The sequence below is a fragment of the Callorhinchus milii genome, unplaced genomic scaffold, assembly GCF_018977255.1.
Source record: "Callorhinchus milii isolate IMCB2004 unplaced genomic scaffold, IMCB_Cmil_1.0 Scaffold7, whole genome shotgun sequence".
In the NCBI taxonomy this organism is placed as follows: domain Eukaryota; kingdom Metazoa; phylum Chordata; class Chondrichthyes; order Chimaeriformes; family Callorhinchidae; genus Callorhinchus; species Callorhinchus milii.
Window position 1 is genome coordinate 26750756 of NW_024704748.1, and position 27864 is coordinate 26778619.

Below are 27864 nucleotides of genomic sequence, written 5' to 3' on the forward strand. Positions count from 1 at the left end.
AATATACAGTCAGTTCACTTTACAGTGTGTTCTGTGAAGCGATTTGGGACGTCCTCCCGACGTGAAAAGCGCTATATCAAATGCAAGGATTATTATTAAACCCTAATTGGCAACACTGAATAATTGTTTCATAGTTTTATAAAATTAAAAATGACCTCATGGCAAGACTTCACTCTAGATCAGTAAATGCATCTCTATATAACTACAATTTCATAGCACAGAAAGAATGCAGACTAGGCATTATGGCAACTTCTCTCATCTTTATTTTTATCAATTAATAAGTTCAAAACTTATTTTACTTCATTTTTATTAAAAGATCTATGGCAGCATTTATAAATAGATTATAATCTAAATCATATACAATCTGCTTTATGTAAAAAAATCAACAACGTTGTAACATCAAGTCACAAGAGATATATGACTGATTTACTTAAAATCCAAACACATTTTATGCAGGACTTTGCAAATCGCTCTCTCACTCTCACATTAAATAACAGAAAACTCAAGGTTTTCTCAATTGGTTCTCTCACTTTGCTATATTTTATTTCTATATAACATTCAGGAATAATACCAATATATTGCCCAAGTTTTCTCAGAAAGAAATTGCACTTTCAGCTAATTGTTCAGAAAAAGGCGCTGAACAAACAGCTCATTTCTAATCCTCAGGGTACATTCAAAATGTCTCAAGATAAAAACAAAGAATAAAATCAAAACAGCACAAAGCATAAAGCTTCTTACAGTAAGATTTACTTCAACTCATCCAAATGGAACACTTGTGCCAGCTTCCTTAGCCTTTATAGCAAAGGCTGACTCAAGTCAGGACAAGTAATCTTCCTCTCAGCCGCTTCAATCATCCAGTCTCTAAATATTCTTTCCATTAGATTTCTCTCTTCCCGGTTTCCATTGTTAACGGTAGGAATTATTTTAACCGGCTGCAGCCATTGGACAAATTTTTTCATCTCAAGATAGCTGCTATGTTCACTGTAAGGAATACCTGCAACAGATTATTTATTGGTTAGAAATTTAAAATACTGTATTACAATGTTCCACAACATCAGATTTCCCCCCAACATTTTAATAATAATACTTGCATTTGACATAGTGCCTTATCAGGTCTTCCAAACATCTCAAAGCGCTTCACAGAATATACCGTAAAGTGTGGTGACTGTATATTTTGTGAGCAAAATGCAGCAGTCAATTGCGCACAAACCCGGTGTCCCACAAACAGCCGTGGATTGGGTGACTAAAATTATTATTAATATTATTTTACTTTCAAGATGGGAGCACAAAACCATGATCAAAAACAATCCCGTTTGTACTTGTGTGTATTCACAGTTGACTGAATTGAGATTTTTTTTTAAATAAGGTGGGGGGACAAGGGATGGGGGGGAAATAAGAGAAAGCCAACTCACTTAAGTCAGTTGTGAGGTTTGATGGCCAGATGTGATTATTTTCCTCCCCAAAAAGAAACGAGGCAAAAATTGCAAATGGCTACTGACATTCATTCACCTACCATATATGGTGATCTTTCCTCGGATTTGAGGCTTGATATCTAATAGTGCGACACTCTGACCGCAGTATGTCCACCCAGTTGGTTTGAATGCCAAAATCTTGTCATACTTTCCTGGAAACTTACTTATGTGAGCTTGTAAACCCTAAAAAGCAAAATATTATTTGCGGTTCCTTCGCAAAAAAAGTCAAAGTGCTCAAACAAAAACTTCCCAAGTGCCAGGTCATTTTGATACAGTTAAACAATTACAAATTCCCCCAATCTACTATTATATCTGAATATAATAATAATAATCGTTGCATTTGATACAGCGCCTTATCACGTCTTCGAGACGTCTCAAACCGCTTCACAGATTATACTGTGAAGTAAACTGACTGTATATTTTGTGGGCAAAACACGGCAGCCAATTGTGCACAGCAGTGTCTCACACACAGTCATGGACTGACTGACCCAATTTGGTTTTAAGGTATTATTTAATTTGTTTATGTAGTTAAGCAAATACATACATCAGTGTTACACCTTGTTAAATGGGTTACTGGCACAATGATGGTATGTAATCAAATATTGCCATCTACACCTAATAACCATGACCTACTAAAATAATCCTTGCATTTGATATAGTGCTTTATGACTTCAAGTCTCAAAGCGCTTCAGAGAATTTTTGTAAAGTGTAGTGACTATCTGTAGGTGAACATGGTAGCCAATTTGCACACAGCAAATCAAATTATCTCTCTCTCAACCGAGGCCTGCTAGCAATTAGTTTAGAAAGGGTTATTACTACAATATTTATAGCACACTCTGTTCTCCCTAGAACAGCTGCTCTTTAAAATCAAGCTCAATGGAAAATGTCCTAGAACGATAAAGAAAATCAGCAGGTATTTACTGATGCAAACTTCTCAACCACACTGCATTAGAGCTAGGAAATTAACACTTAATTTCATACAATACAAATTAACTTCTACTCACATTTAAAGCCCTCCACAGACTTGCGTCCCCCCCATCTCTGCGACCTACTAAAACATTACCAACCTGTCCCCTCCCTCCCCTCGGTGGGCACCAGCCTGCTCCATGTCCTGTGCCCTGCCCGCTCCACCATCAGAGGTCGAGCCTTTAGCATTATGCCTCCATCTTTTGGAACTCCATCCTGGAGCCCCTCCACTTCACCCCCGCCTCCTTCATTGCCCATCTCAAGACCTTCTTCTTTGACCGTGCTTTCGGTCATCCTCCCACCCTCACCTCCATTGCTCTTTCTTTCGACTCGCAATAACAATACACAAAATATATACAAAGCAAAAAAAAAAATTAAATAGGTGGAACAATGAAAGTAAAGTGGTACCAGGCTTGAGATTTTTGGAAGAGTTTTTGATTTCAACACAATCAGGATGCTGAGGAGAGAAAGAGCATGCTGGCCAAGATATCTGGAAGGATTAAGAAAGTTCAGCAGCACATTGACCGTAAAAGTATAATAAGCAGAGAAAGGCGTGCAATTGAATGAGAGCAAAGAGTTGGAGGCAAGATAAGAAACTTCAAAGGTAAGCTGGTCTAACAGGTGAATTATTATTGTGATTTTAAAGAGCTCCAATTAGTAATAATAATATTACATATATTCCAACACATAATATTCCAACTAATTAGTTGCTGCAAATAGCCACCGCAGGAAATCACAAACTTAGGAAGTATATAGAGGATTTCCCGTAGAGACGATGAACAATTAAGATTCTTTCGTGTGAAAAAGTTCAAATAACTTTAACAAGCTTCTATCACGAGTGAGGAGTCATCGGTATCACGAGCGACTGGTTATTTCTATCTCGTCGGTTTAGAGTCATTTCCAATTGAGACCTTCTCTAATAACATGTGATGAGTACTATAACAAGACACTAAATATAGTCAATTCCTTTTACAGTATATTCTGTGAAACGCTTTGAGACATCTCGATGACGTGATAAGGCACTGTATCAAATACAAGGATTATTATTATTACTAATGTGTTTATAAAGTTGTTTGATTTCTTTGTAATAGTGATTTTGTAACCCTGAACAGTCAAGGGTTTTAATGCAGGAGAGAAAAAAAAATCAGGGATCAGGGAACAGTTATTCCTTTTTGCAATAAAAAAAAGAAAAACAAGTTCAGATAGCGATAAAAGGCTTGCTGTTTATTCAATGAAATCTGACAAGAAGGATAGCAGCCGTTATGCATTGGATAACTTCACTTTGTTCGTCTCTCTCTTTGAAAAAAACATCTGATATTAAGGTGCTGATTGATGATCATCATAAATCTAATGGTAACAGTAACAAGAGATATTCATTCCAATGGGTAAATAAATAGAAAGTTAAATAGGGACAAGGAACATAATTGGACATCATGTCCTGCTCTCAAATGACAGTGAGCCACAATTCATTGTCAAGGCTCAGGAATAACGTCAAATTGGGCAAAGCACTCATTGATCCGGACTCCAGCAGAACAAAAAGAATGTTCAAAGATTCGGACACACAACCTGAACTCAAACGCATGCCATTTCTGTTCTCCAATACACAGCAAAATATCAGGATCAACAGGCAAACAAATGCCACAGAAATAAAATTTGACCAACTTAGTTATTCAATTTATAATTATTTGCGTATAAAGTTTCTGATAGCTGAGTATTGAAAGAAAAAGGATATGTTTGCATGTTTTTTTCTACGTGATGTTTGGTGAAGTTATGTTTTGCACATTGCATATTTTGCTGAATGCTGAGTTCATCAAGTGGCTGACAGCTAAAATGATCAACAGGCCATTCATCGATAAACTCAACAAGCCAGAGGTAGAGCAACCACAGCACGTTGGCAAGCCAGATAATAATACTTGCGTTTGATATCGCACCTTATCACGCCTTCGAGACATTTCAAAGCACTTCACAGAATACACTGTAAAGTGAATTGACTGTATATTTTGTGGGTGAAATGTGGCAGCCAATTGTGCACAGCAGCGTCCCACAAACAGTCGTGGATAGAGCGACCAAATTATTATTTTTTTTAAAAAAAACTTGTCCTGCCCGGGAATTGAAACCAGGTCCTCTCACTTGCGAGGCGAGTGCTCTAACCACTGAGCTACCGGACTCCACACATCAACTAAAGCAGAGTGCAACTCACCTTAAAATTAATTTGCATCATCGGTAGTAAATGAAATTGTGAGCTTTCCCAGTCTACAGTGATAGCAGAGTTCACTTGCTCAGATTCCAAACACTGCAGAATAGCTAGTTTATCTCGGGACACACAGACCTTAAATCCCAGAACATCAGCGATAGCTTAAAAAAAAGCAACACATTGTTAGAAGCCTGCTTTCATTGTTTCATTTAAGTATTCCCAATACAATCCTGCTATTTCTGCTTTGGGCTTCCAAATAAAACTAATAAATATCACACCTTATGTTGAAACATCTCAAAGCACTTCAGAAATGTTTCTGTAAAGTACTGTGGCTGTTAATTTTTAGCCAGAAGGTGGTTTGCATACAGCAAAATCCCACAAAGCAATAGATCGAAGAACTAATTTTTTTTTAAAAAATCATGAGGATTGTTGGTCGTGCCTTTTGACACCTCACTTCTCTTTTCAAATAATAATAATCCTTGCATTTGATATAGCGCTTTTCACGTCTTCCAGACATCTCAAAGCGCTTCAGAATATACTGTAAAGTGAATTGACCATACATTTGTGGACGATTATGCCATAGAATCCTCTACATCCACCTGTTAAAAGGTCCAACAGGGCTTGAACACACAAGCTTCCGACTCAGACATGAGAATGTTACCAACTGTGTCACGCTGACACCAAATAATGCCAATGGCTTACTGGGAATTAGATTCACATGACACAATTATTTGGGGAGGACAAGTTTGCAGGGCTATGGGGAGAGTGTGATTGATTTGCATAGATCTTTTCAAAGAGCTGGCACAGACACGATGGGCCGAATGGCCTCCTTCTGTGCTGTATAATTCTACGATTCTATGAATTGCTAAAAATACTGTATGTTAATAAAAATACTTGCATTTGACATACTGCCAAAGGAAAGATCTAAAATGCTCCACTTTTGAAGTGTAGTTGATATGTAGATAAGTTTGGCAACAATGAGATTAGATGACTAAGATATTTTGGAGCATTTGGATGGACAACAAATTATATTTTTATAGCACCTTTCACGTCGGGAGGACGTCCCAACGCCACCTTGTTCTTCAGATAAATAAAATGATGGAACACAAGTGAATAGTGTTTCAATTGAATTCCCTCAGAAATATCTGTAATAATTCTGGGAGAGAAGGATTTTAAATGTAGAATTTGCCTTTAAATCACATTTGCTACTTGCATTCAAATACAAGGTTGTTAATTCAGCTTTTTAAATATTTAGATTGCAGTGACTATTTCTCAATTCATACAGAAGATTTTACCTAGAAATATTTTCTCTTTCCCAATTGAATAGGTGCCACAGACAATCAGTGTCCTAGGATTCAACGTCACAGCTTCAAAAGCAACACTAGCAGCAAACTGGATGGTTTGTTGCTGAGATGGAAAATCATACTCTGGACTGCAGTACCTGTCAAACAGAAAAACAGCAGCACACAGGTTTTTCTAATTAGTAAGAATCTGTCAGTGCTGCATGTCACACAATATTCGAGTGTGTACACACTCAGCAATTCATACTTAGTGTAAAAATTCAATCAAAACTTACATTAAGATTACTATATAATCCTTGCATTTGATACAGTACCTTATCACGTCTTCGAGACGTCTCAAAGCGCTTCACAGAATATACTGTAAAGTGAACTGACTGTATATTTTGTAGGTGAAACACGGCAGCCAATTGGGTACAGCAATGTCCCACAAACAGTCGTGGATTAAGTGACCAAATTATTATTTTTTATATACTTCTTTGCTGCAAGGATTCCAAGTGAAATACAGAATGTTATGCAAACATACTGCTCTTCTGAGAGCACAGAATAAAACATTTCTTACGTGGTATCCAAATACAGAGTGTGAACTTTCTGTCCCAGGAGATGAGGGTAGCGCTCCATAGAGGTTTGTGCTCGGAAATCACCGGTGTGCAATAGGAGCTTACCACTCGCAAGTTGGAACAGCAGCATGACAGCACCCGGGCAGCTGTAGAACAAATATTTACTCACACTTCATCTAAAGTTTTTAATGGTCTGAATTGCAACAACAACAATTTGGATTTATATAGCGCCCTCCTCACCGGACAGCATCTCAGAGCGCTTCACAGTAAGGGATCCCGGGGCCGAGCCAGGGGGAGGGGGGAGGAAGGTGACCAAAGGCACTGTCGAAAAGAAAGGTCTTCAACGGAGACCTGAAAATAGGAAGAGAGGGGAGTAAGGCGAAGGGAGTGAGGAAACGAGTTCCAGAGCCTCGGGGCATAGTGGCTGAAGGCACGGCCGCTGAGGGTGGAGTGGAGGACTCGGGGGACACGGAGGAGGCCAGACCCAGAGGAACAAAGGCAACAGGCACTGTTTTGAGGAGAGAGGTCAGAGGGTGCAGAGGAGTGGAGGGATTTGAAGACAAGGGTGAGGATCTTGAAGTCGATCCTCTCTGGGACAGGCAGTCAGTGCAGTCTGGCCAGGACTGGGGTGATCGGGGACCAGAGTTTGGTGCGGGTGAAAATGCGGAAGAGTTTTGAATAATCTGGATTTTATGGATGGCAGTGGAGGGGAGGCCGGCGAGGAGGGCGTTAGAATAGTCCAGCTGAGAGGTGACAAAGGCATGGACCAGGGCTTCAGCGGCTTTCGGAGAGAAGGTTTGGCGGAGACGGGCGATGCGTCGGAGGTGGAAGAAGGTGGTGCTGGTGAGGGACCGGATGCGGGGGGAGGAAGGCTAATTGGGGGTCGAACCATGCAATAGTTAATCAATAAAGTAATTAAATATTTTTACAGCCAATTAAATCAGCCTATTAACCAGATTATTCAAATTTCATCATCTTAAATATATATATATATATATATACACACACACAGAATCTTCCCAATAATATGATGAGCAATTAACAATAAGCAATACGCATTTGGTACAATAATGATCTGCTTAATGCCAACGAAAGCAAATATTAAGCAGATTATTATTGTACCAAATGTAATGACCTTAAAGGATTTGGCACAACGTAGAAAAAACACATCACTCTTCCTCGTGATATAAGATTCACTTGGATAACATTCTATTTTAGGGCTTAGCGATGGAAGAGTTTGCTTACCTACATTCAATAACACCCTCTCTTGCACAAGGATGCAATGGTCTCTGCGTTTTGATCCAATAGTAATAAACACTTACTGATTTGCTTCCAGAAGCACAACCTTAACTCCATCCACGATACACTCAGTGTTCATCGGTATTGTTTTAATGTATTCATCCTCCACTCGAAGTTTACATCTCACCAAATTGCCAGTAATCTGAATTTAATGAGGGGAGGGGAGAAAAATAAATAATCTGTATCAAACATCATCTGCCTATGCTGCAAAACTTTCCCCACCATCTGTAATGTTTTACTGTTTTGATAATAATAATAATCCTTGCATTTTATATAGAGCCTGATCATGTCTTTGACGCGTCTCAAAGCGCTTCACAGGATATACCATAAAGTGAATTGACTGTATATTTTGTGGGCAAAATGCAGCAGCCAGTTGCGCACAGCAGTGTCTCACAAACAGTCATGGATTAAGTGATCAAATTATTATTATTTTTTTATTTTATCTTTTTTAAAGGATTATTATCCCCAGAAAAGCAATCCACCAATTGACTAACAACCAGGTTCCCAGTTACTGCTGGTAAACAGAGGCATGTGGAGCAAGGAAACTTGCCTGGGAATCAAACCCAGCTCCATTCACTTGCGAGGCGAGTGCTCTAACCATTGAGCTGCAGAACTTAATGTGTTTTGAGTACAATGCGTATGATCAGCTAACATTGCTCTAAGGAATGGAATCTCTAAGGATGCATTAAACCTGCATTCACTTTCAGGCAATTATAACCAAAAGGAGAAACAAACCGAATTGCCATAAAATACAGTATGTATTGGAACAATAAAATCATATTTGGAATGCACTCAAGATACACTCTTTAAGCGCAATGATTTTTTAATAATAAAACCCATCAATTTCAAATGTGAAGCAACATTTCAGAAATGACCAGTTTAGGAGTGGGGGGGAGTGGGGGCAGGATTGATTGGGTAGCTCTTCCAAAGAGCCGGCACAATGGGCCAAATAGCCTTCTTCTGTGCTAGAAGATTCTCTGATTTTAGAACGCTAAATCGTAACCGACATGGGACAAAAATCCCAGCATAAGTTTCATATATAATCCATGGTATTTGTAATGCATTGGTAGTGCTAAATAAACATCACCATTCTGAAAGGAATACAGTGCAAGTTGGAGGGGAAGTTGTGCAGTGCCCCCTGGTGGCCCTGGAGGACTCATGGCATTACCTTCACGCTGGATATGGAGCCGCTACGCTCTATTACCTTGGAGTGATGATCGTTCAGTTGACTTTACTTACCTTGCTGCAGTAGATAGGACATTTGAATTTCTTGGTAAGGCCTCTGTAATGATCTGAATGAAAGTGGGTAAGGAAGTAAGAAGTACAACCCTCAATAACTCCATAGCAGAAGGCATCCACAGTAAAATAGGTTCCTGAGGGTACAAAAAACAATTAATATAGATCATGCACAATAGTTACTGAATCATTTTTTCACAATGGCAAATAACCATAAAATGGACACCAGTGTATCAAATCCACAAGTGTATTGCAATGCAATTACTATTTATGTAGCGCCGTTTACATCAGGACAACATCTCAGAACATTTGTATCAGGATGGACACTTGCTCTTTTAAGAGAATAAAGTCTTTCTATGGTGGTGTGTGCCCTTTCTATTACTGTTGCAATAAGTAGCTTACCTGGAATTTTCTTGTAAAAAGGACACGGTTTCTTTGTAGTTCCGTTTTCATGCTTTTTAGTGCCATTTTCATTTTTTTCAGTTTCACTTTCATTCTTTCCAGGTGTACTCACTTCACCCTTCCATCGTTTTGACCTCCTAGATTCTCTAGTCCCTAGCTCTTTTGGGGGAATGCTACCTACAAGACCTAGAGTTTCTTCTCCATTGCCAACAGAATCTCCTGCTTTCCTCTTCCTCTGCCTTGGCCTTTTCTCATTGAAAGAAATCTCAGAGCTCAATTCTTTGGCTGCTGTCTCAGTTGTACTTTTTGCTAGCTCTTGCTCTGCCTTTGCTTTTGGTTCAAGTCCAAAGAAGACTCCAATATCCATCTGTTTTAATCCCTTGCACGCAACAGTCTTTTGGGGGATTCTGATAATGTTTCTTGCCAAAACGTTCTGAGATGCCATTTCCAAAGCCTGAGTTCTGTCCTTTTGTAATCCACCACTGTGTGAGGCAATGCCAGTAACAGAACAGGCATTTGCTTCTTTCACAGCCACAGATGAAGACAAACCTAAGGGCTGCTTATTAACTCTCAATGAAGTTCCGGCCAGAAGGCTGTAATTATCTACTTTGGCTTTATCTGTTTGGTCACGTCTCTCTAATGGAAGACGTGGAGCAGACTGGATAGATTCACCTGTTTCTTGTTTAAGTTGCATAGTTTTCAGTGAACGATCAGCATTTTTTTTAAGAGGAAGTGAACAGTCTAAATTTGAATGTGCAGGTTTAATCAAGTCTGTCTCAGATAAATGAGGTTCAAACTCATTACCTTCCTGTTTAAGTATTCCACCATCCACTGGGATGTGGGCTTGTGCTGAAAACACAGCTTTTACTTGTGTTTTAATACGCTTTAGATTTTTGTTTCGTCTCTTGGTTTGAATATTAGCACTGTCAGTGAATTGATCAGAACTATCACTGTTGCAGCCACTACTGCTATCGTCCACTTTCTTAACATGGGTTAGATCAAATCCAGCATATTTAAAATCCGGTTCCTCTTTGCTTTCATTAAGCTTTTTAAAGTCAGAAAAAATGTCCTCGTCACTCTTGCAGTCATGATTAAAGGCTTCAGTATTAAACAATCTCTTCCTTGTCAAAGAGAACCTGATCTGCCCTGGAATGTCATCATCGCTGCAAAGTGGTGAATATGAGATACTGTCCTCATCATAGTCAGCAGTTGGCACAAGGGATATAACAGAATCTTCATCTGAGCTCTTCACCTCCAATACTGTATCATTGTCTCTCCTGTCACCAAATAATCTTCCCATTTTACTTCCAAACTCTTCTTTTGTTGCCAATTGTGAAACAGTACCAGGCAATTGTTGGGTTGAATTACTATGCAGTACTGCATAAAGCGGAGATGTTTGTGATCTTGTTACATCTTGCTTTAAACCCTTTTCAGGTGACGATTTATTCCCCCTTGTACTTTGAGCTATTTTCTTACTGGAAGCTTCCTTGACGGTTTTCGTGGAAGGGGATTTTAGCAGCAGAAGGGCATTCTGATTTTTGCTTGCAGAACTGTCTTTAATGTAGACAGATGGACTGGTCTTTGAGGATTGCTGGCTGTGGTATGGGTCTGGTGAAATAATGTCTTTCAATGGACTATTGCAGAATGTGGATTCAAAGGCACTCTGGGTCATAGCTCTACTTTCAGCAAGTAGAAAATGGGAGTAACGCTTGTAGTGGCTTGGGATTGTAGTATCACAGAGCATCCCATCTGGGCATTCTGAAAAATAGTAAAATGGAGAGTTTACCGTGAGCAAAACACAAAATACTGCAGATGCTGGAAATCTGAAAACAAAAACAGAGACAGCTGTGAAAACTCAGCAGGTCAGGCAGCATCTATGGAGAAAAGAAAGTGAGTCAACATTTCGGTCCACGACCCTTTGTCAGAACTTCAGTGGACCCGAAACAATGACTCACTTTCCTCTCTCCATAGATGCTGCCTGACCTGCTGAGTGTTCCCAGCGACTTCTGTTTTTGTTTTCAGTTTAATGTGAATATTGGCTAGTTTTTCTGCTCTTATATGAGAGAAAATAGCTAGAAAATAGTAAAAAGTTAAAAAGCCCTTAAAATATTTGATTGTAGCAATTCATGATACACCGTCAGCATTTTAATCGTCAGCTTTGTACTTTTTTTATTGTTTACAAAAATGGTGAAAATCATTTTTTTTAAAAAAGGTTGCTCCTACTTTCCAAATAGAAGTTGGGAGTTAGTAAAAAGACAGAGAGCTAAGTGAAAGCTCTTAAATTAAAAATAGATTTAAAAGGTGAGGATAGCTAGAAAAGAGATAAAATGCAAGTTGCATGTTACTAACCAATACATGCTAGTTTTAGTGTTGTATTGTTTAAGTTGAAAATCTACATAAACGTGCCAGTCAAAAAAGACAGAAGTCTCACTGACCTGCCAGGAGCCGAAGGTTTAACGAATCAATTGTTTTAGGAAGTCTATAAAGCCCCAGGAATTGTCAGTGTCTGAGTTTAAAATATTCACTGGAGGGTAAAGTTCTGAAAATATTTACAATGCTAGTACTGTGTTCAAAAGGTGTCCATAAAGAATTAATCAAAACTTAAATTGAAATTCCCAACTGTGTGGCCAAAACATTGTCCAAATGTTATATAGGAGTTGCAAAGCACAATCTTTATTAATACCATATTAGTCATTTCTGATAACAGTAATATAATTGTCCCAATAAGGCAATAGATTCTCCACTAAAATGCTTGTTGGTGATGGAGCTGAATATTATATACAAAAACACCACAAAGCAGCAGCCTAAAAGTTTTTTTTCACTTAAGCACTCTAAGGAGGTAATATAATAATAATAAACCTATACAGCCTTATCACATCACATGTCCTACAAACAGTCGTGGATTGAGTGAACACATTTTTATTTTTTTAATTATATTTTTTGAAGGAAAGCGATCCCCCAATCGACTAACACGTGGGTTCCTACTCACTGGAAGATAAACAGAGGCTTGTGGAGTAAGGAAACTTGCCTACGGTATCACACTGACCGGGAATCACCAGGTCCTCTCGCTTGCGAGGCGAGTGGTCTAACCAATATTCCAATGAGATAAGTAATGATATTACAAGCTTACTGTAAATCATTAAATAACGAAAAGAGATTTAACAGTTTTGTAAGATGCTAAGAAATTTGAATCGATGTTCCCTAAACCAAGCCAACTTAAGTGTCAATTTATTTCTTTAAATAATCTTTTTAGGATACATCATAGAAAACGAATTCAACTGTGCATATATACATACACGCACACACACAGATAATGGGCATGCCAAAGAGAGTGCATGCTTCAAATATTTATTTCAGCCTCCCTGATGTTGAAATTTAGGATGTCAAACCTTATTGAGAACACAGCCATCCTAATTCCCTGACTGTTCAGCGCCTTGGGATGCCCTCCTGAAATGAAAGGCGCTTTACAAATGTATTGTAAATTTTTGTATATCGTATTGCATAATAGACAAGGGTTTTTACAGTTCATACCATTTCTTGGCTTCATGTGAGATGCCAAAAGAACAGTTGATCTTCCAAGTGAACCTTCCTATGGAATCATTTATAATGGTTCAGAATTTCCTGTGTTATCCTTATTATAATTTTTTTGTGAGCTATTTACCAAGCAGTTATTTTTATGAATCATTTGGATTACCAAAGTGTAAATCCTTGGCAGAAGATATTGCATAGTTTCTGGATTCCATGACATTAGTGAATGCCAGAAAATAGTATTTAACAGTGGTGTACACAACCATTTATATTCAAAAAGTAGTTGACATTAAGAGTTGCCAGATAGTGTGTGGTTTCAATTCAGCACGTGGCAGAGATTATGGGATATCAATTTAAACTGAGACTTTTATTTGCCTAGCTCATTGTAGGTGCAACACAAATCTCCCCCTGAGACTGGAACAGCTGTTCCTGATTTCACTGTGCTATAGTATTTACAGTTCTTTCTTGCTCATATCGAGATTTGTTTTCCCTACGCACTCTCTTTGATCTGGAAAGTCAGCGAGGAGAGGAAAGATGTCTCAAATATAATGTTAAGAGATTGATTCCACAACTGAATGAAAATACCCTACACAGATTAAAGCACCAAGGGAATATCAACATGCTGAATCTTATATTCAGTACTTTCACAGTAATGTAGACAGACAGTTTGGTTAAGTTATATTTTTCAATTTCTATTTATTTAATGAAATAAAGACCCGAATTCCTTTTCACTTTTTTTTCATCATGACAACAATGTTCCACTTTTGTAGAACAGAATCTGATCAAAATAAATTCTGTGCATGTACAATGTTTGACTATCTGAATGTTGCGTTCAAACATTGAATGTATGAACATCCAATCCAGCGCCTTGGGACGTCCTCCCAACATGAAAACTAATTTATTGTTGCAATTGCTGAATATCTTACCACAGATAGCTTTCCTTATTCTTTGAACATAATTTGAGTAAATTCAAAATGAGAGAGCTATCTTAAAAAGAAGTTAAAATATTTTAGCTTTTAAAAGTCTGGTAGCAAATAGGTAATTGATCTGTTACCAACTCCTTAGAATAGAATCATATTTTGGGAAAATACCTCCTACAAATGCAGATGAAGGACTAGAAGGGCAACAGGGAGTTAAACTCATACAAGGTCAGGGACAATTGAGTACATGTAACAAGATGGGAGAGAGATTTGTAATGTCATCAGCCTAATCTTCTTTCTCATTTGCTCAACATCCAACACTAAGAGCTACGCTGAGAGCTCTGAATTAATAGAGGTCAGGCATAAGTGTTACAGTACCATGTTACTGCTCGTTAGAGCACTCACTCTCGAGGCAAGTGCTCTAGCCACTAAGCTGGAGTCCTATAGCTTAGTTGGAGCACTCTCCTCGCAAGCAAGAGGACCTGGGTTTAATTTCCGGGCCGGGCAAAACCTTCACTTTACAGTATATTGTGTGAAGCGCTTTGAGACGTCTCGAAGACACGATAAGGTGCTATATCAAATGCTTGATTACCAAAGCACTTGATGGTTTGCACAGTCGGAAAGCATAAACATAAAGACAGCGATCATTTCACGAAAGCATATAAATTGACTCAACGTAGCTGCCGTATAATTTAGCGTCGACACCCTTCACAACCTAATTGATGTGACCACAACGTAAGTTGAATGTGCTTTAATTTTGGTGGATCACAATCCTAAGCAATAACATAACAGTATACCTTCTACCACCCACTTAGCTAAATGGCAAAACTAGAACATCAATAAAGAACACGTTTGCTTTGAACTGGACTCGGTACGGTCCCATGAAAAGAGTGCATGACTCCCTTCATTACCATACTCTATCAGAGTCTCTGAATAAATATATCAAATATGACTGCATGACCATTCCCTCTTTACCAAGTCGGGAAGGAACCTGAACAAATACATTATAATGGAATGTGTGGCATTTCCTCCTTCCTGGTTTCTGTAAAGGACTCTTGAATAAACACATTGACAAAGTATGCATTAGAACACTGACATCCTTAACAAATAAGTGAATAAATAACATGTGACACTCTTTGCAGGCATTGGAATAAACATTCATAAAGAATGCCAGATATTGCCCTTTCCGTGCTTTTATTTCATCTTCAATAAATCTATTAATAAATAAATTTTATTTTGTTGTACACCTTGGGCACATATTCCAGGAATATGGAATGGAGTGACAGGAGATCGTGAAATTGAAATGCGTACCGTCATTACTGTCAGTATTCCTGCTACTCACAACCATTTGCAGAATGGAGGAAAAGGCCCATTTCGCTTATTTTGTGAAAGATCATTATTAAACACCGATTGTAAGATTGTGCAGTTGTGAAGGCACCATGCAATGAGAGTTCTTAAGACAGCAATAAGTCAGAGGTTTTATGACATTAGTTGGCAAAAGCTGTAAGCTATTGATAGAAAGGCCACAGGGAACTGCACATGGCTGAGAGCATGCACGTGGGGCTATTGTCAGGGCCTTGGGAATTAGCAAATGTCCACGTGCAAATTATTTTCTGTATAGCTGTGAGAACAGCGACTTCACAATTTAAAACGACTGTGAAAATGTTCTTTTTAATGAACAGCCCTGTCAATAATAGTTGGGACAAAAAGTAAATACATACAATATCAAATATATGTCCCTTTTTCTGTTATTTCAGTGCATCCAAAAGTATTCGGAGTTGACTTCCTCAATCCCATTTAAAATGTTATATACCTCTATAAGCACTCTCCTAACTTGCCTAATCACTTCTCATCCTTCATAGCTTATTCCTTTAACACCAAGGATCATCCATTTTGCTGTTCGCTGCACTGCTTAAAGGGCCTGGAGGCCCCTTATGTAACAGAGAGCAAAATAGGGAAAGGTTAATTAAAAAATTATGCTCAAGTATAATTAAAGAATTATACTCAATTCTTTAATTAATTATACCTGCCCGACATCCCCCGCCGGCCAGCCCCACCATCGGCGGCTGGGCCTTCAGCCTCTCTGCTCCCACCCTTTGGAACTCCATCCCACAGTCCCTTTCCCCCACTCCCTTCCTTGCCTCCTTACATTTGTACAGGTGCTATACAAATGCCATTTTGTATTGTAAGTAATACGCATCTTATTTTTAGTACAATGAACCCTTAGCTTTCCGTAGATTAATACTTTGCAAAATTACAATCTGTAAAATGCAATAAAGTTCCACACTCTACCAATGCATTAGTCATTGTTACCACAAACAACTGTTAAGGTACATCAAAAACATGAAATATACATCATTAAAAATGCCTCTTGATTTGTTGTCATGATTTTGTTCAGGTTAGCCTCATTTTTCACAACTGCTATTTAGGAATGTTGAATGCTTATCCATATTCATTGTCACTAATGAGAGTTCATTGAACAAGCTCTAAACTGAGGAATTTTGTGATGTGGATTGATTCCGTATGCAGTTAAAAAAAATGGAAATCATGTTCAGTGAGTAAGCAGTATAAGACTTTTAAGACCCTCCTAGACTTTATACTGAAACTAAAAGACTTAAATTTAGTGCCAGTTAGATTAGAATTGTACATTTATTTACTTTTCTATCATCAATTTCCCCCTTCCCACCTCTTCTGAAGACACTTAACTCTTTTCCTTCTACTTTCTTTCTAAAATTCAATGGGTTCCCAAGTCACTCTCCAGTACATTGCAAAAGTGGCCATTTATACATTAACGTATTGGACTTGTGAGAGCCTATTCTGTTGTGCAGATTGCATGCTGGCCATAACTCTGTCCTTTCCTGCCTTTGACACACATTCCTGCAGCAGTCATTCCCAGATAGCAATCAGGATTGGGAAAGACCGGGTGATTTGAACTCTCCCTTAGGTGGGGTTTTATAACCATTCGTTGCACCCCCAGTGCCTCCCCACTTAACTTCAGTTACAAACTCAACACAAACAGGATATCAAACTTAGACTTTCTTGTTCCATATGCATCATCTGCACATTAATGAATCTCACAGAGGCAACAGAAAAGCAGAATACTACATTTATAATGCACTGAATCCGTGCCACCAGTCACTTGATAAACAATTCTGATTTCAACAATAATAACACTCTTCTAACTACAGACCAGAAACATGCCGTCATGCAAAATACAGTTCAAAGCTTGCCACAGAATAACAATACCTCAGTGCACGTTAGTTTAAACAGGACAAATATTTTGGGTAAGTATCCTTCCTCGGAACCAAGTTTATGTTCAAAATATGTAAAAAAACAAAACAGTTGTTATATTTCCCCCCAGTAACCCATAGCAGCTAATAACATTCAATGTCAAAATTACAGTAATAGGAAACAGCTGGAGAAAGTTGATTTCATATTCTTTAACTTCCTGAGCAATAATTCCAAAATTAGAAATAAGAAATATAGACAAATATAACAACAGTATGTCCCCACTGTGAAATTCACATTTTACAATAAACGTTCCAGACTACTGCCAATTAGGAGTAATTCCACCTGAAGTTTCTGCTAACCTAGCCCAAGAAGTTCTTTATCTATTACCATAATCTTAATTTTAAAAGGAGATTTCCAAAGACCCTGTAACATACAGATGTGTACGAATATTTTTTAAAAAGTGCTTAGATGTTAATCTCCTTAAGTTTTAAGAGTAAGAATTTTAGGTAAGAATGACTACTTACAGTAATTCAAGTCAATTCAATTTGAAAGTAGCACTGAAATGATGCTACAAATATATATAATTTCAGTTTCCAATCATGAAGTGACTCGCACTGCAGAACAGCTGCCGAAAATGCCAGGAGTCGGCTTTGTCAAGACATAGATTTGACTACTGAAGTGAGTGTAGATGGTGCAAATTGATTTGCTCTGCTCATTAATGAACCTCACCGAGGCAATAGAAAAGCAGAATACTATATTTATAATGCACTGAAATCCGTCCCAAAAATGATTCCCTGGGAGATTTCAAGTTGCTTCCAGCAGTATAAATGTTAAAATAGCATTGTTATAGAAGTATCAAAGTCTTACACGGCAATTTTTTCTTTGCAATGCATCCACAGGTTTACATTCGAGTGCACTGTGGGACAATATATAGAGGGTACTTTGTTAACATCTCCAAGATATAACCTGATCAGCAATAGAAGTGCTTGTGATTGTATGTGAAAAAAGTATATTCCTTTAGACACACCTCAGCCAAACAGAAACAAAAAATGAGCCTTAAAAAGAAATGGGTAAGTGTTGAGACTGTACTTCTCTATGCCTCATTCATACTGCTTTTAACGTGGTTTAAAACAATCAAATAGAAACCGTCAATTTTGCTTCATTATTTGAACACAAGACCTATTCTTCAAATCATATTTAAGAAATTTTGTGAAAGTGTTTGTCCAGATACAGAAAATGAAGACGACCTATTCATTAATTATAAACAACAGACCAATTGGGCAAAGACTCATATTATGCAAAAAATGCTGGGCATACATTGAGGCAGATTAGCATTGAAAGCAATTGCATTTTATTGACTAGACCCCTTGTCTCTTTCAAAGTAAATGTCAAAATGTAAAACATTTATTGTTAAAATTTCATATGGTCATTAGTAGCAATGCAGGAAAACGCAAAGGCTGTGCATAACTGGTTGCTTAAAAATGTTCCTGTGTGTTTTTAAGCAAGATATTTGTTATCTGGTTTATGTCCATTTATGACAAGATGTTGCAGTTGAGTAACCTCCAAAAACGAGGCAAATGCAAGTTAACATTTCGGGTATAAACAGAAGGCTGATGAAATATCACATCTAAAGCAAGTATTATATATGTATATATGTCTGCCTATTTCAGATGCCCTCTGTGCATTTTCAGATTTCTGCATTTGTAGTTTTTTTTCTTTTCAACATAATGCAGAATCCATTTTAAAATTAATATATTGTTTTTTGCAGAAAATAATTTGGACTGGACAAATCAGTAACTAATTAATAGAGTAAACGTTCTGATGAATATTTTAATCCCCCAAATGCCTTTTTCTATATAATAATAATAATAATAATAATCCTTGCATTTGATATAGCGCTTTTCACGTCGGGAGGACGTCCCAAAGCGCTTCACAGAATAGACTGTAAAGTGAATTGACTGTATATTTGTGGGCGAACGCGGCAGCCAATTGCGCACAGCAATGTCCCACAAACAGTCGTAGATTGAAAATGACCAATTTATTATTGTTTTTTGTTTTGGAGGGATTATTATTAGGCGTGTGGAGTAAGGAAACTTGCCCAAGGTTTCGCCCTGCCTGGAATTGAACTCAGATCTCTCGCTTGCAAAGCGAGAGCTCTAACCACTGAGCTACAGGACTCCACAGGACTTTCTGAATTTCTTTTGAATTTTTATATAGAGACAGTAAGTGCTAACAAAGTCAGTGGTCCATTTGCTGTACCTTCCCAGCCAGTTTACCTGCTATTATTATTAATAAACAACCAATGACTAAACCTTTCTTTTTGCAAACTAGAGAGAAATATACAAGAAGAACATGAAAGCGAATGTATCTCTAGGGTCCCTTAAAAAGGGTCCCGATGGATATATACAATTAGTACTGTGAATTTTAATATCGTCACGGATGATGCTAGGCACTTCTGCTGCCTCCATGATGTTGTCGCTTATCATACTCTCTCCCCAACTCAGGAGTTTATTTTCTTTTAAAAATTGCATTTATTTTCCTCATTCTTTTCTGTCTTTGACATCCCAGTTATGAATTCAATATCTGGGCAAAATACCATTTACAGCAAGAACCTAACGATAACCCCTTGATAAAATTATACATTAAATAATATTCCACTTGCTTTTGTGCTACATTCTCGGGCTTTAAGTAAAACCTGCAGGTTACATTTGTACTAGTTTGCTTTTGATTTAATGCATCAATTAATACAATAATATTAATAATTGTTGCATTTGATATAACGCCTTACCATGGCTTCGAGATGTCTCAAAGCACTTCACAGAATACACTGTAAAGTGAATTCACTGTATATTTTGTGGTTGAAACGCAGCAGCCAATTGCGCACAACAGAGTCCCACAGACAGTCATTGATTGAAGTAACCAATTTATTATTTTTTTTAAGAAATTATTAACCACAGAAAAGCGATCCGCCAATCGACTGACTTACTACTTACTTACTGCTGGGTAAACAGAGGCGTGTGAAGGAAACTTGCCCATTATTTCATCCTGCTGGGAATCGAACCCAGGACTCTCGCTGTGGCGAGGGCTCTAATCACTGAGCTACAGGACTTGCTGAATACTGTATATATTGAGTGAAGACACACTTTATATAACACCTTACATAACTCGTATGGTATACCACTAATAATTGACCATTTGAGGCAGAAAAATACAATTTTGGCAAAGGCGTTGAAATAAATGTGGATAACAATCCATGAAAAAGGAAAAAATGCAGGATTCTGAAGCAGATGAAAATTACCCTTCAGTTCCCGCCAGGCACATCTACCTTTCAAATGTTTCCATGGTAGCTAAAAGCTCTCCAGTGTCATCTTGCATCCCCCAGAAGCATTTATTTTATGGATTGGGGTCAGATCTGTCAGATATTCCTAATACAGCTTGTTTTCTTGTGTGAGTGCTTTGCATACTTTCAATCAGTGGCCCATTTGTTCTAAGTATCTTGGAATCCTGTAGCATAGTGGTTAAGAGCACTCGCCTCGCAAGCAAGAAGACTTGGATTCGATTCCCGGGCGTGGCAAAATGCTGGGCAAGTTTCCTTATTCTACACACCTCTTTACCTAGCAGTAAGTAGGAACCCGGTTGTCAGTCGATTGGCGGATCGCTTTTCAGGTGGTAATAATCCCTTCAAAAAAATATTTTAAAAATGTGGTATCTCAATCTACGACTATATGTGGGGCACCGCTATGCACAATTAGCTGCTGCATTTTGGTGAAGTGCTTTGAGACATCTCAAAGACATGATAAGGCGCTATATCAAATGCAAGGATTATTATGATTATTAATTCCTTCAAAAAAAAAGTGGTCACCCAATCCACTACTGCTTGTGGGACACTACTGTGCGCAACTGGCTGCCGCATTGCGCTCGCAAAATAATAATAATCCTTGCATTTGATAGAGCACTTTTCACATCTTCGAGGCGTCTCAAGGCGCTTCACAGAATATACTGTAAAGTGAATTGACTGTATATTTGTGGGTGAAATGTGGCAGCCAATTGCACACAGCAGCGTCCCACAAGCAATCGTGGACTGAGTGACCAAATTATATTTTTTTTCTTGAGGGATTATTATCAGGCGTGTGGAGTAAGGAAACTTGCTCAAGGTTTCGCCCTGTTGGGAATCGAACCCAGGACTTTTGCTTGCAAAGCAAGAGCTCTATGAGCTACAGGACTCCACAAAACATACAGACAATTCACTTTACAGTGTATTCTGGGAAGCGCTTTGAGACGTCTCGAAGACGTGATAAGGCACTATAACAAATGCGAGGATTATTATTATATTTTGAGTTCTTTGTATACTATTTTACATTAATCAATGGAAAAGATCAAAAGAAGTACAGAACGGTGGTAATTTTGTGGCTGCCCCACACTCCCTGGCATTATTTTCACAAAACCATCAGCCGAGATCTGAAAACAATGCACTACATGGCAATGGCAGTTTCCACTATTTTTTCTTTGTGAGCTACAAATTCTACCATATAACGTAGCATGTCAAGTTTTAATCCCAAATACACTCCATCCTCATGGCAACACAATTTCTGGAAGAAACAATTCTGCCTCTTAGCATAACACAAAATGGAGCATGAAAATAGAATATTATTATAAATAATGGGAAGTTTAGTGTGATGCATTCACTTGGATCCATTGGTAAAAGGATGGACACCTTTCTGTTTGAAGAACATAGCCCTTTTTTGATTTCTCCAACACCCACAGAATTCCTCAACTGATAACGTAGTTTTAAACCATGAAGAATCGCACTTGATACCAAACTTGAAACAAGATGCAAAGACATCTTAGCTAATATTATCTTCTTTTACACTCAGTTATACATAGATTAACAGTCAAGGCATTATAGTGGCAAGTTCTTTCAAAGCCTCACTGAAACATTGCTGCAATTTGTCTGCATTTTTTAACAAAATAAACAGCATACATTTTTGTGAGCTTTTTAAATCAGTACAAAGAGAGAACTGAGTGGAGTAATGACTTAGCATACTGTTCTTACACCCAAATCTGGCCAGGCAGTCAGAAACTCAATCTTCTCTCATTGCCAGTTCTAAGGGTCAAATGGGTTTGGGCAGTTTCAGTCAAGCACAAAACAACCTATATATTTACACACAAAAAAGCCATTGGTATGGCTAAGGTGGGAAAAGCAAAATTTCACACTTGTACAGTAAAGGGTGCTTTTCTGCAACTAGGTAGGGTATATTATGTAAGCAGAACAGAGGGTGTTTTACTGCAACTGGCAATGCTATGAATAATTAGAACAGGAGGTTTTATAGATTCATAGAATGTTACGGCACAGAAGGAGGCCTTTCGGCCCATCAAGTCTGTGCCGGCTCTTTGACAGAGCAAGTCACTTTCACTATTCAGACCATTGAACCTATTGCACTAATCTTAACAGATCTCTTCATCCCAGTGACCCACCATCACCATATCCCTTTAATACATCACCTCTAATAGGGCAGATCCTGACCTGAGTTTGGCTTGGTTCCGTTTCTGCAATGTCTCCTTGAAATAGAATTGTCCACTATCTAAATCATTATATTCCTATCATTATTTTTAAATATACCAAATCATCCTTTAACACCCACTGCTCCAAGAAATGACAAAAGGTGACAAGGTGATTTATTTCCTAGCAGCTACCTCCATTAGTCTGATCAGTAATTACCAGCATGTTGATAATAATAATCCTTGCATTTGATGTAGCACCTCATCATATCTTCGAGACGTCTCAAAGTGCTTCACAGAATATACTGTAAATAATAATAATAATAATAATCCTTGCATTTGATATAGCGCTTTTCACGTCGGGAGGACGTCCCAAAGCGCTTCACAGAATATACTGTAAAGTGAATTGACTGTATATTTGTTGGCGAACGCGGCAGCCAATTGCGCACAGCAATGTCCCACAAACAGTCGTAGATTGAAAATGACCAATTTATTATTGTTTTGGGTTTTTGGAGGGATTATTATTAGGCGTGTGGAGTAAGGAAACTTGCCCAAGGTTTCGCCCTGCCTGGAATTGAACCCAGGTGTCTTGCTTGCAAAGCAAGTGCTCTAACCACTGAGCTACAGGACTCCACAAGTGAATTGACTAGATTTTTTGGGCGAAAGGCAGGACCAATTGCACACAGCAGTGTCCCACAAACAGTTGTGGATTGAGTGACCAAACTATTATCTTTTTTCAAGGGATTATTACTCCTGAAAAGCGGTCCACCTGTCGACAACCAGATTCCTACTTACTTACTGTGGAGTCCTGTAGCTCAGTGGTTAGATCACTCGCTTTGCAAGTGAGAGACCTGGGTTCAATTCCTGGCAGGGCGAAACCTTGGGCAAGTGTCCTTACTCCACATGCCTCATAATAATTCCTCAAGAAAAAAAATAATAAATTGGTCACTTCAATCCATGACTGTTTGTGGGACACTATTGTGCGCCATTGGCTGCTGCATTTTGCCCACAAATATACAGCTAATTCACTTTACAGTCTATTCTGTGAAGCGCTTTGAGACATCTAGAAGATGTGAAAAGCGCTATATCAAATGCAAGGATTATTATTATTATTACTGCTAGGTAACTTGAGGCGTAAACTAGGAACTTTGAAATACGCAAGACGTTAGGTTGTGCACTGGTAGATTCACATTTCTATTTGGCTTAATGTTGAGAGGCAGACCAAATTACTATAGTGATAGCTATAGCTTACAAATTTTCTTCTACTGCAAAACTGAAATCTTAAATGTTGATTGGACCTGCCCTATAGCAGAAGACTAAAATTCCCGCCATTGAAGCTTTCCCCCAGTATCTCACAGAACATGCCAAATAACACTTGAAACGTTAGAAAGTAAACTTCATTTATTTTTCCTCAAAAACTAAAAAAATTAAAAGTGAATCAAATATCAGCTTGCAAAAATCAAGATACATAGAATGATAGCAATGTGATTTCCTTCAGTATAATCCGGGTTACTGTAGTTAATACGATACTTGAAAAAATTATGTTAGTGCAACATCTGTAATGCCACAGCACTTCTACGCACATTCAACACTGAAATATTAAAGAAAATACAAATATATTAATAATCCTTGCATTTGATATAACGCCTTATCCCGTCTTCAGTGATAAAACAGTTTCTCCATCAAGTTCTAACATAGTAGTGAGAGCATAGATGGGCATAAGAACATTCATCAATTTAGGCCAACATGTCTCTAGTTGCAAATATTTCAATAAAAATGTGTATGCTGTACCCCAAAACAGTCCGTGTGGTAAATGAAGCGACTTTCTGTAATTTAGCTACATAGTACAGATTGGGCCACAGGGATGCATATCTTTAGAGGTTGTAAATGATTCCCCTTCATCTGAGAATTCAATGTTCTTGGCTGTCTGGTATCTGGTCTTCAAAATGTGTTTAACCTTAAGAATGCCTTGCTCAGTGGAGATGCACAAAAGCAACTCTTTGCGGAGACATGAAGAACATTGTTTCATGAAGTGTTTTGGAGTACACATTCACTGGAAAGGTAGAAAGAATAGTGCTGATACTAAAATAGTTTTATATATTTCAATGACATCCATAAAATAGGGATACAATTTTATTCAAATGAATGACTTTACACACAGTTCAATAAATGTCCGGGGGGAGTATTTTCTGTTCAAAGTTTGCACAGAACCCTTTACATTTTACTGAAAAGGGGAGACTGCTTTGGTTGTGGGGGCAAGTAAATAAATAATAGTGTACATTTTACACTTGCCAGATTGTTGAGGATATGTCTCCCTCAAGGAGCAGGTGGAACTGCTATGTCATTGTTCGTTCAGGCCATTAGAGTGTCTTTTTCTAGCATCTTTGTTAGTTGTCTGTGGCTTACTTTGGTCCTTTGTTGTAGATCAATTTTTTTTCCACCTGCTACCCATTCAATATCATCAACTTCTTTCTAACAATCTTGTAGCATTCATGGAAGCTTGGATATGTTGTAGATTTTCTTTCAGATCATAGTCCATAGCATTCTGCAGTAGGTAGCCATCAATTTTATGCCAGAGAAAATCTTTTTGATTTGCAGTAATTGATTATCTAAAATAAACAGTTCTGCTTAGCAAAATGTGCTTCCAATTTAGTCTTCATTTCCATGTTCTAAACTATATAGAACAGCACATGACTGCTGACTTATTTGCATTGGCTGCAACAACATATACAAGCTTGAACAAAACACAAAATACTGCAGATGCTGGAATCTGAAACAAAAACAGAGTCAGCTGGGAAAACTCAACAGCTCAGGCAGCATCTATGGAGAAAGGAAAGTGAGTCAACGTTTCAGGTCCACGACCCTTCGTCAGTTCTGCTGAGTTCTGACGAAGGGTCGTGGACCCGAAACGTTGACTTGACTCACTTTCCTTTCTCCATAGACGCTGCCTGACCTGCCGAGCTTTCCCAGCTGTCTCTGTTTTTGTTACATATAAAAGCTTTCTCATTCTCAGTCATTGAGGCAGATTTGAATAATTCTGATAACAATAATCACCCTTGCGTGCGATACAGAGCCACAGAAATTCACAGCACAGAAAGCAAGACACTGGGAGAAACTCTCTTCTCTTTTCAAATCGTGCCACGGGATCTTTAACATCCACCTGAACTTCCAGACGGTACCTCTGACAATGCAGTGCTCCCCCAACACTGTACTGGAGTGTCAGCCAAAAGGACTGAGTTCAATGTCCTGTTGTGGACTTGAACCCAACCCGACAACCTTGTGACTCAGAGACACTTAGAAGCGCTTTTAATGAGCCAGATTTACAAAATAACAATAGAAATACAAAGCTAAAAAAATCCACAAGAAGTCAATCAGCATCTTAAGAAGGGGGGCAGGGTCCGGTTTGAGGTACCTAAAACGTTAGATCTATTTTTCTCAGTCAAATGATTAACCTACTGAAGAGTTTTCAGTCTCAGTTTCTAAACATTACTGGTTTTGCTGACCTATAATATTAGGATAATAATCCTGGCAAAGAGACGGGGGCGGGAAGGCGCTGGCACGGGCCCGTTTGGCGGAGGACGGTGTCTGGAGTTATCAACCGCGAGCCGGCGTGAAGGGCGCAGTATAAGCGCAAGTCGTTGTAGTTATGTTACGATTATAGTGCCATATCGCGTTGTGGAAACGCAACGTCTCAAAAGCGTTTCACAGGATATACTCTAAAGTGTAGTGACTGTATTTGATGAAAAAAAATCCGCACCTACAGGTTTACCAATCCCCCCCAAAACATCAGAATGGCAAGTCATATATATACTTGCTGTGATGTACATTTATATATGCTCATATATACACGCTTTAATAACAACAATAATAATCCTTGCATTTGATACAGTGCCTCATCATATCTTCAAAGCGTTTCACAGAATATACTGTAAAGTGAAGCGATGGTGCATTTTGTGGGCCAAACACAGCAGCCAATTGCGCGCACACAGTCGTGGATTGAAGTAACCAAATTATTATTGTTTTTTTCTTGAGGGATTATTATTATCAGGTCTGCGTGGAGTGTGTGTGTCTGTGGGTGGGTGTCTGTGTGTGTGGGTGTCTGTGTGGCGTGTGCGTGTGGGTGTGTGTGTCTGTGTGTGGGGGGGTGTGTCTGTGTGGGTGTGTGTGTCTGTGTGTGTGGGTGTGTCTGTGTGTGAGTGTCTGTGTGTTGTTCTGTGTGTGTGAGGGGGGGTGTCTGTGGGGGGTGTCTGTGTGTGTGTTCTGTGTGTGTGGGGGGGGAGTGTCTGTGGGGGGTGTCTGTGTGTGTGTTCTGTGTGTGTGGGGGGGTGTCTGTGTGGGTGCGTCTGTGTGTGTGAGGGTGTCTGTGTGTGTGGGGGTGTCTGTGTGGGGGGTGTCTGTGTGGGGGGGTGTCTGTGTGGGGGGGCAGTGTCTGGGTGTCTGTGTGGGTGCGTCTGTGTGTGTGAGGGTGTCTGTGTGTGTGGGGGTGTCTGTGTGGGGGGGTGTCTGTGTGGGGGTGTCTGTGTGGGGGGGGTGTCTGTGTAGGGGTGTCTGTGTGGGGGGGGTGTCTGTGTGGGGGGGTGTCTGTGTGGGGGGGGGGTGTCTGTGTGGGGGGAGTGTCTGTGTGTATGTTGTGTGTGTGTGGGGGGGTGTCTGTGTGTATGTTGTGTGTGTGGGGGGGGTGTCTGTGTGGGTGCGTCTGCCCAAGGGTTCGCCCTGACGTGCTGGGAACCGAGCCCAGGTCCCTCCGGTTTGCCGGGCCAACTGCTGTCAGCACTGAGCTCCGGGGGGGGGGGGCTCCCCCGGTTGACGGGTTTGCACCCGGTTTTGACGTGACTGACCTTGACGTGTGCCGCCCGGTGCCTCCAGGCCCGCGCACTCGGCCACGTGCCACCGGGGGGTCTGCACCAGCAGGAGGGACAGGGGCATCTGGCAGAGCGGGCAGTGACCGCTGTGGACCGGCCTGCGCTTCGCCGGGGTCCGTCCCTCCTCGGGGCCCGGGAGCTGAGGCGAAGGGGCGGCTTTCGGGTCGGGAGCGGCCGTAGGAGGAGAGCGGGGCCGACGAGCCCGACCGCGGCCTCGGCCTCGGCGGCCTCCTCCTCCTCCTCCCGGGGGAGACGCACGGGCTCCGGCCGGTCTCCCCGGAGACCCTTCCTTCGGCCCGGCAGGTCTGACCGACCTCCGGAGGAGCCGATAATCCCAGACGTCGTCCTCCGCCAACATGGCGCCCGCGCGCGCCCCACCGCACTCCCGCCTTCCCGC

General features: G+C 39.5%; 1 protein-coding gene across 4 annotated transcripts; it reads right to left on the minus strand.

Annotated features, from left to right (window-relative positions):
• Positions 1-240: 240 nt before the first annotated feature.
• Positions 241-27859, minus strand: dclre1a (DNA cross-link repair 1A (PSO2 homolog, S. cerevisiae)). 4 transcript variants are annotated; one of them, XM_042336934.1, is made up of 9 exons: positions 27444-27859; positions 9428-11185; positions 9029-9162; positions 7813-7931; positions 6493-6636; positions 5928-6073; positions 4639-4793; positions 1514-1655; positions 241-994 (listed from the first exon to the last, which is right to left on the minus strand). In XM_042336934.1, the coding sequence occupies exons 1-9, from the start codon at positions 27823-27825 to the stop codon at positions 795-797; spliced, it is 3180 nt and encodes a 1059-aa protein (XP_042192868.1). In that variant the 5' UTR covers positions 27826-27859; the 3' UTR covers positions 241-794. The 4 variants fall into 4 exon arrangements, with proteins under 4 accessions (XP_042192868.1, XP_042192871.1, XP_042192870.1 ...); XM_042336936.1 differs by lacking the exon at positions 241-994 and adding an exon at positions 2847-2928 and having other exon boundaries at positions 1568-1655; XM_042336937.1 differs by lacking the exon at positions 1514-1655 and having other exon boundaries at positions 885-994.
• Between the last annotated feature and the right edge of the window lie 5 nt (positions 27860-27864).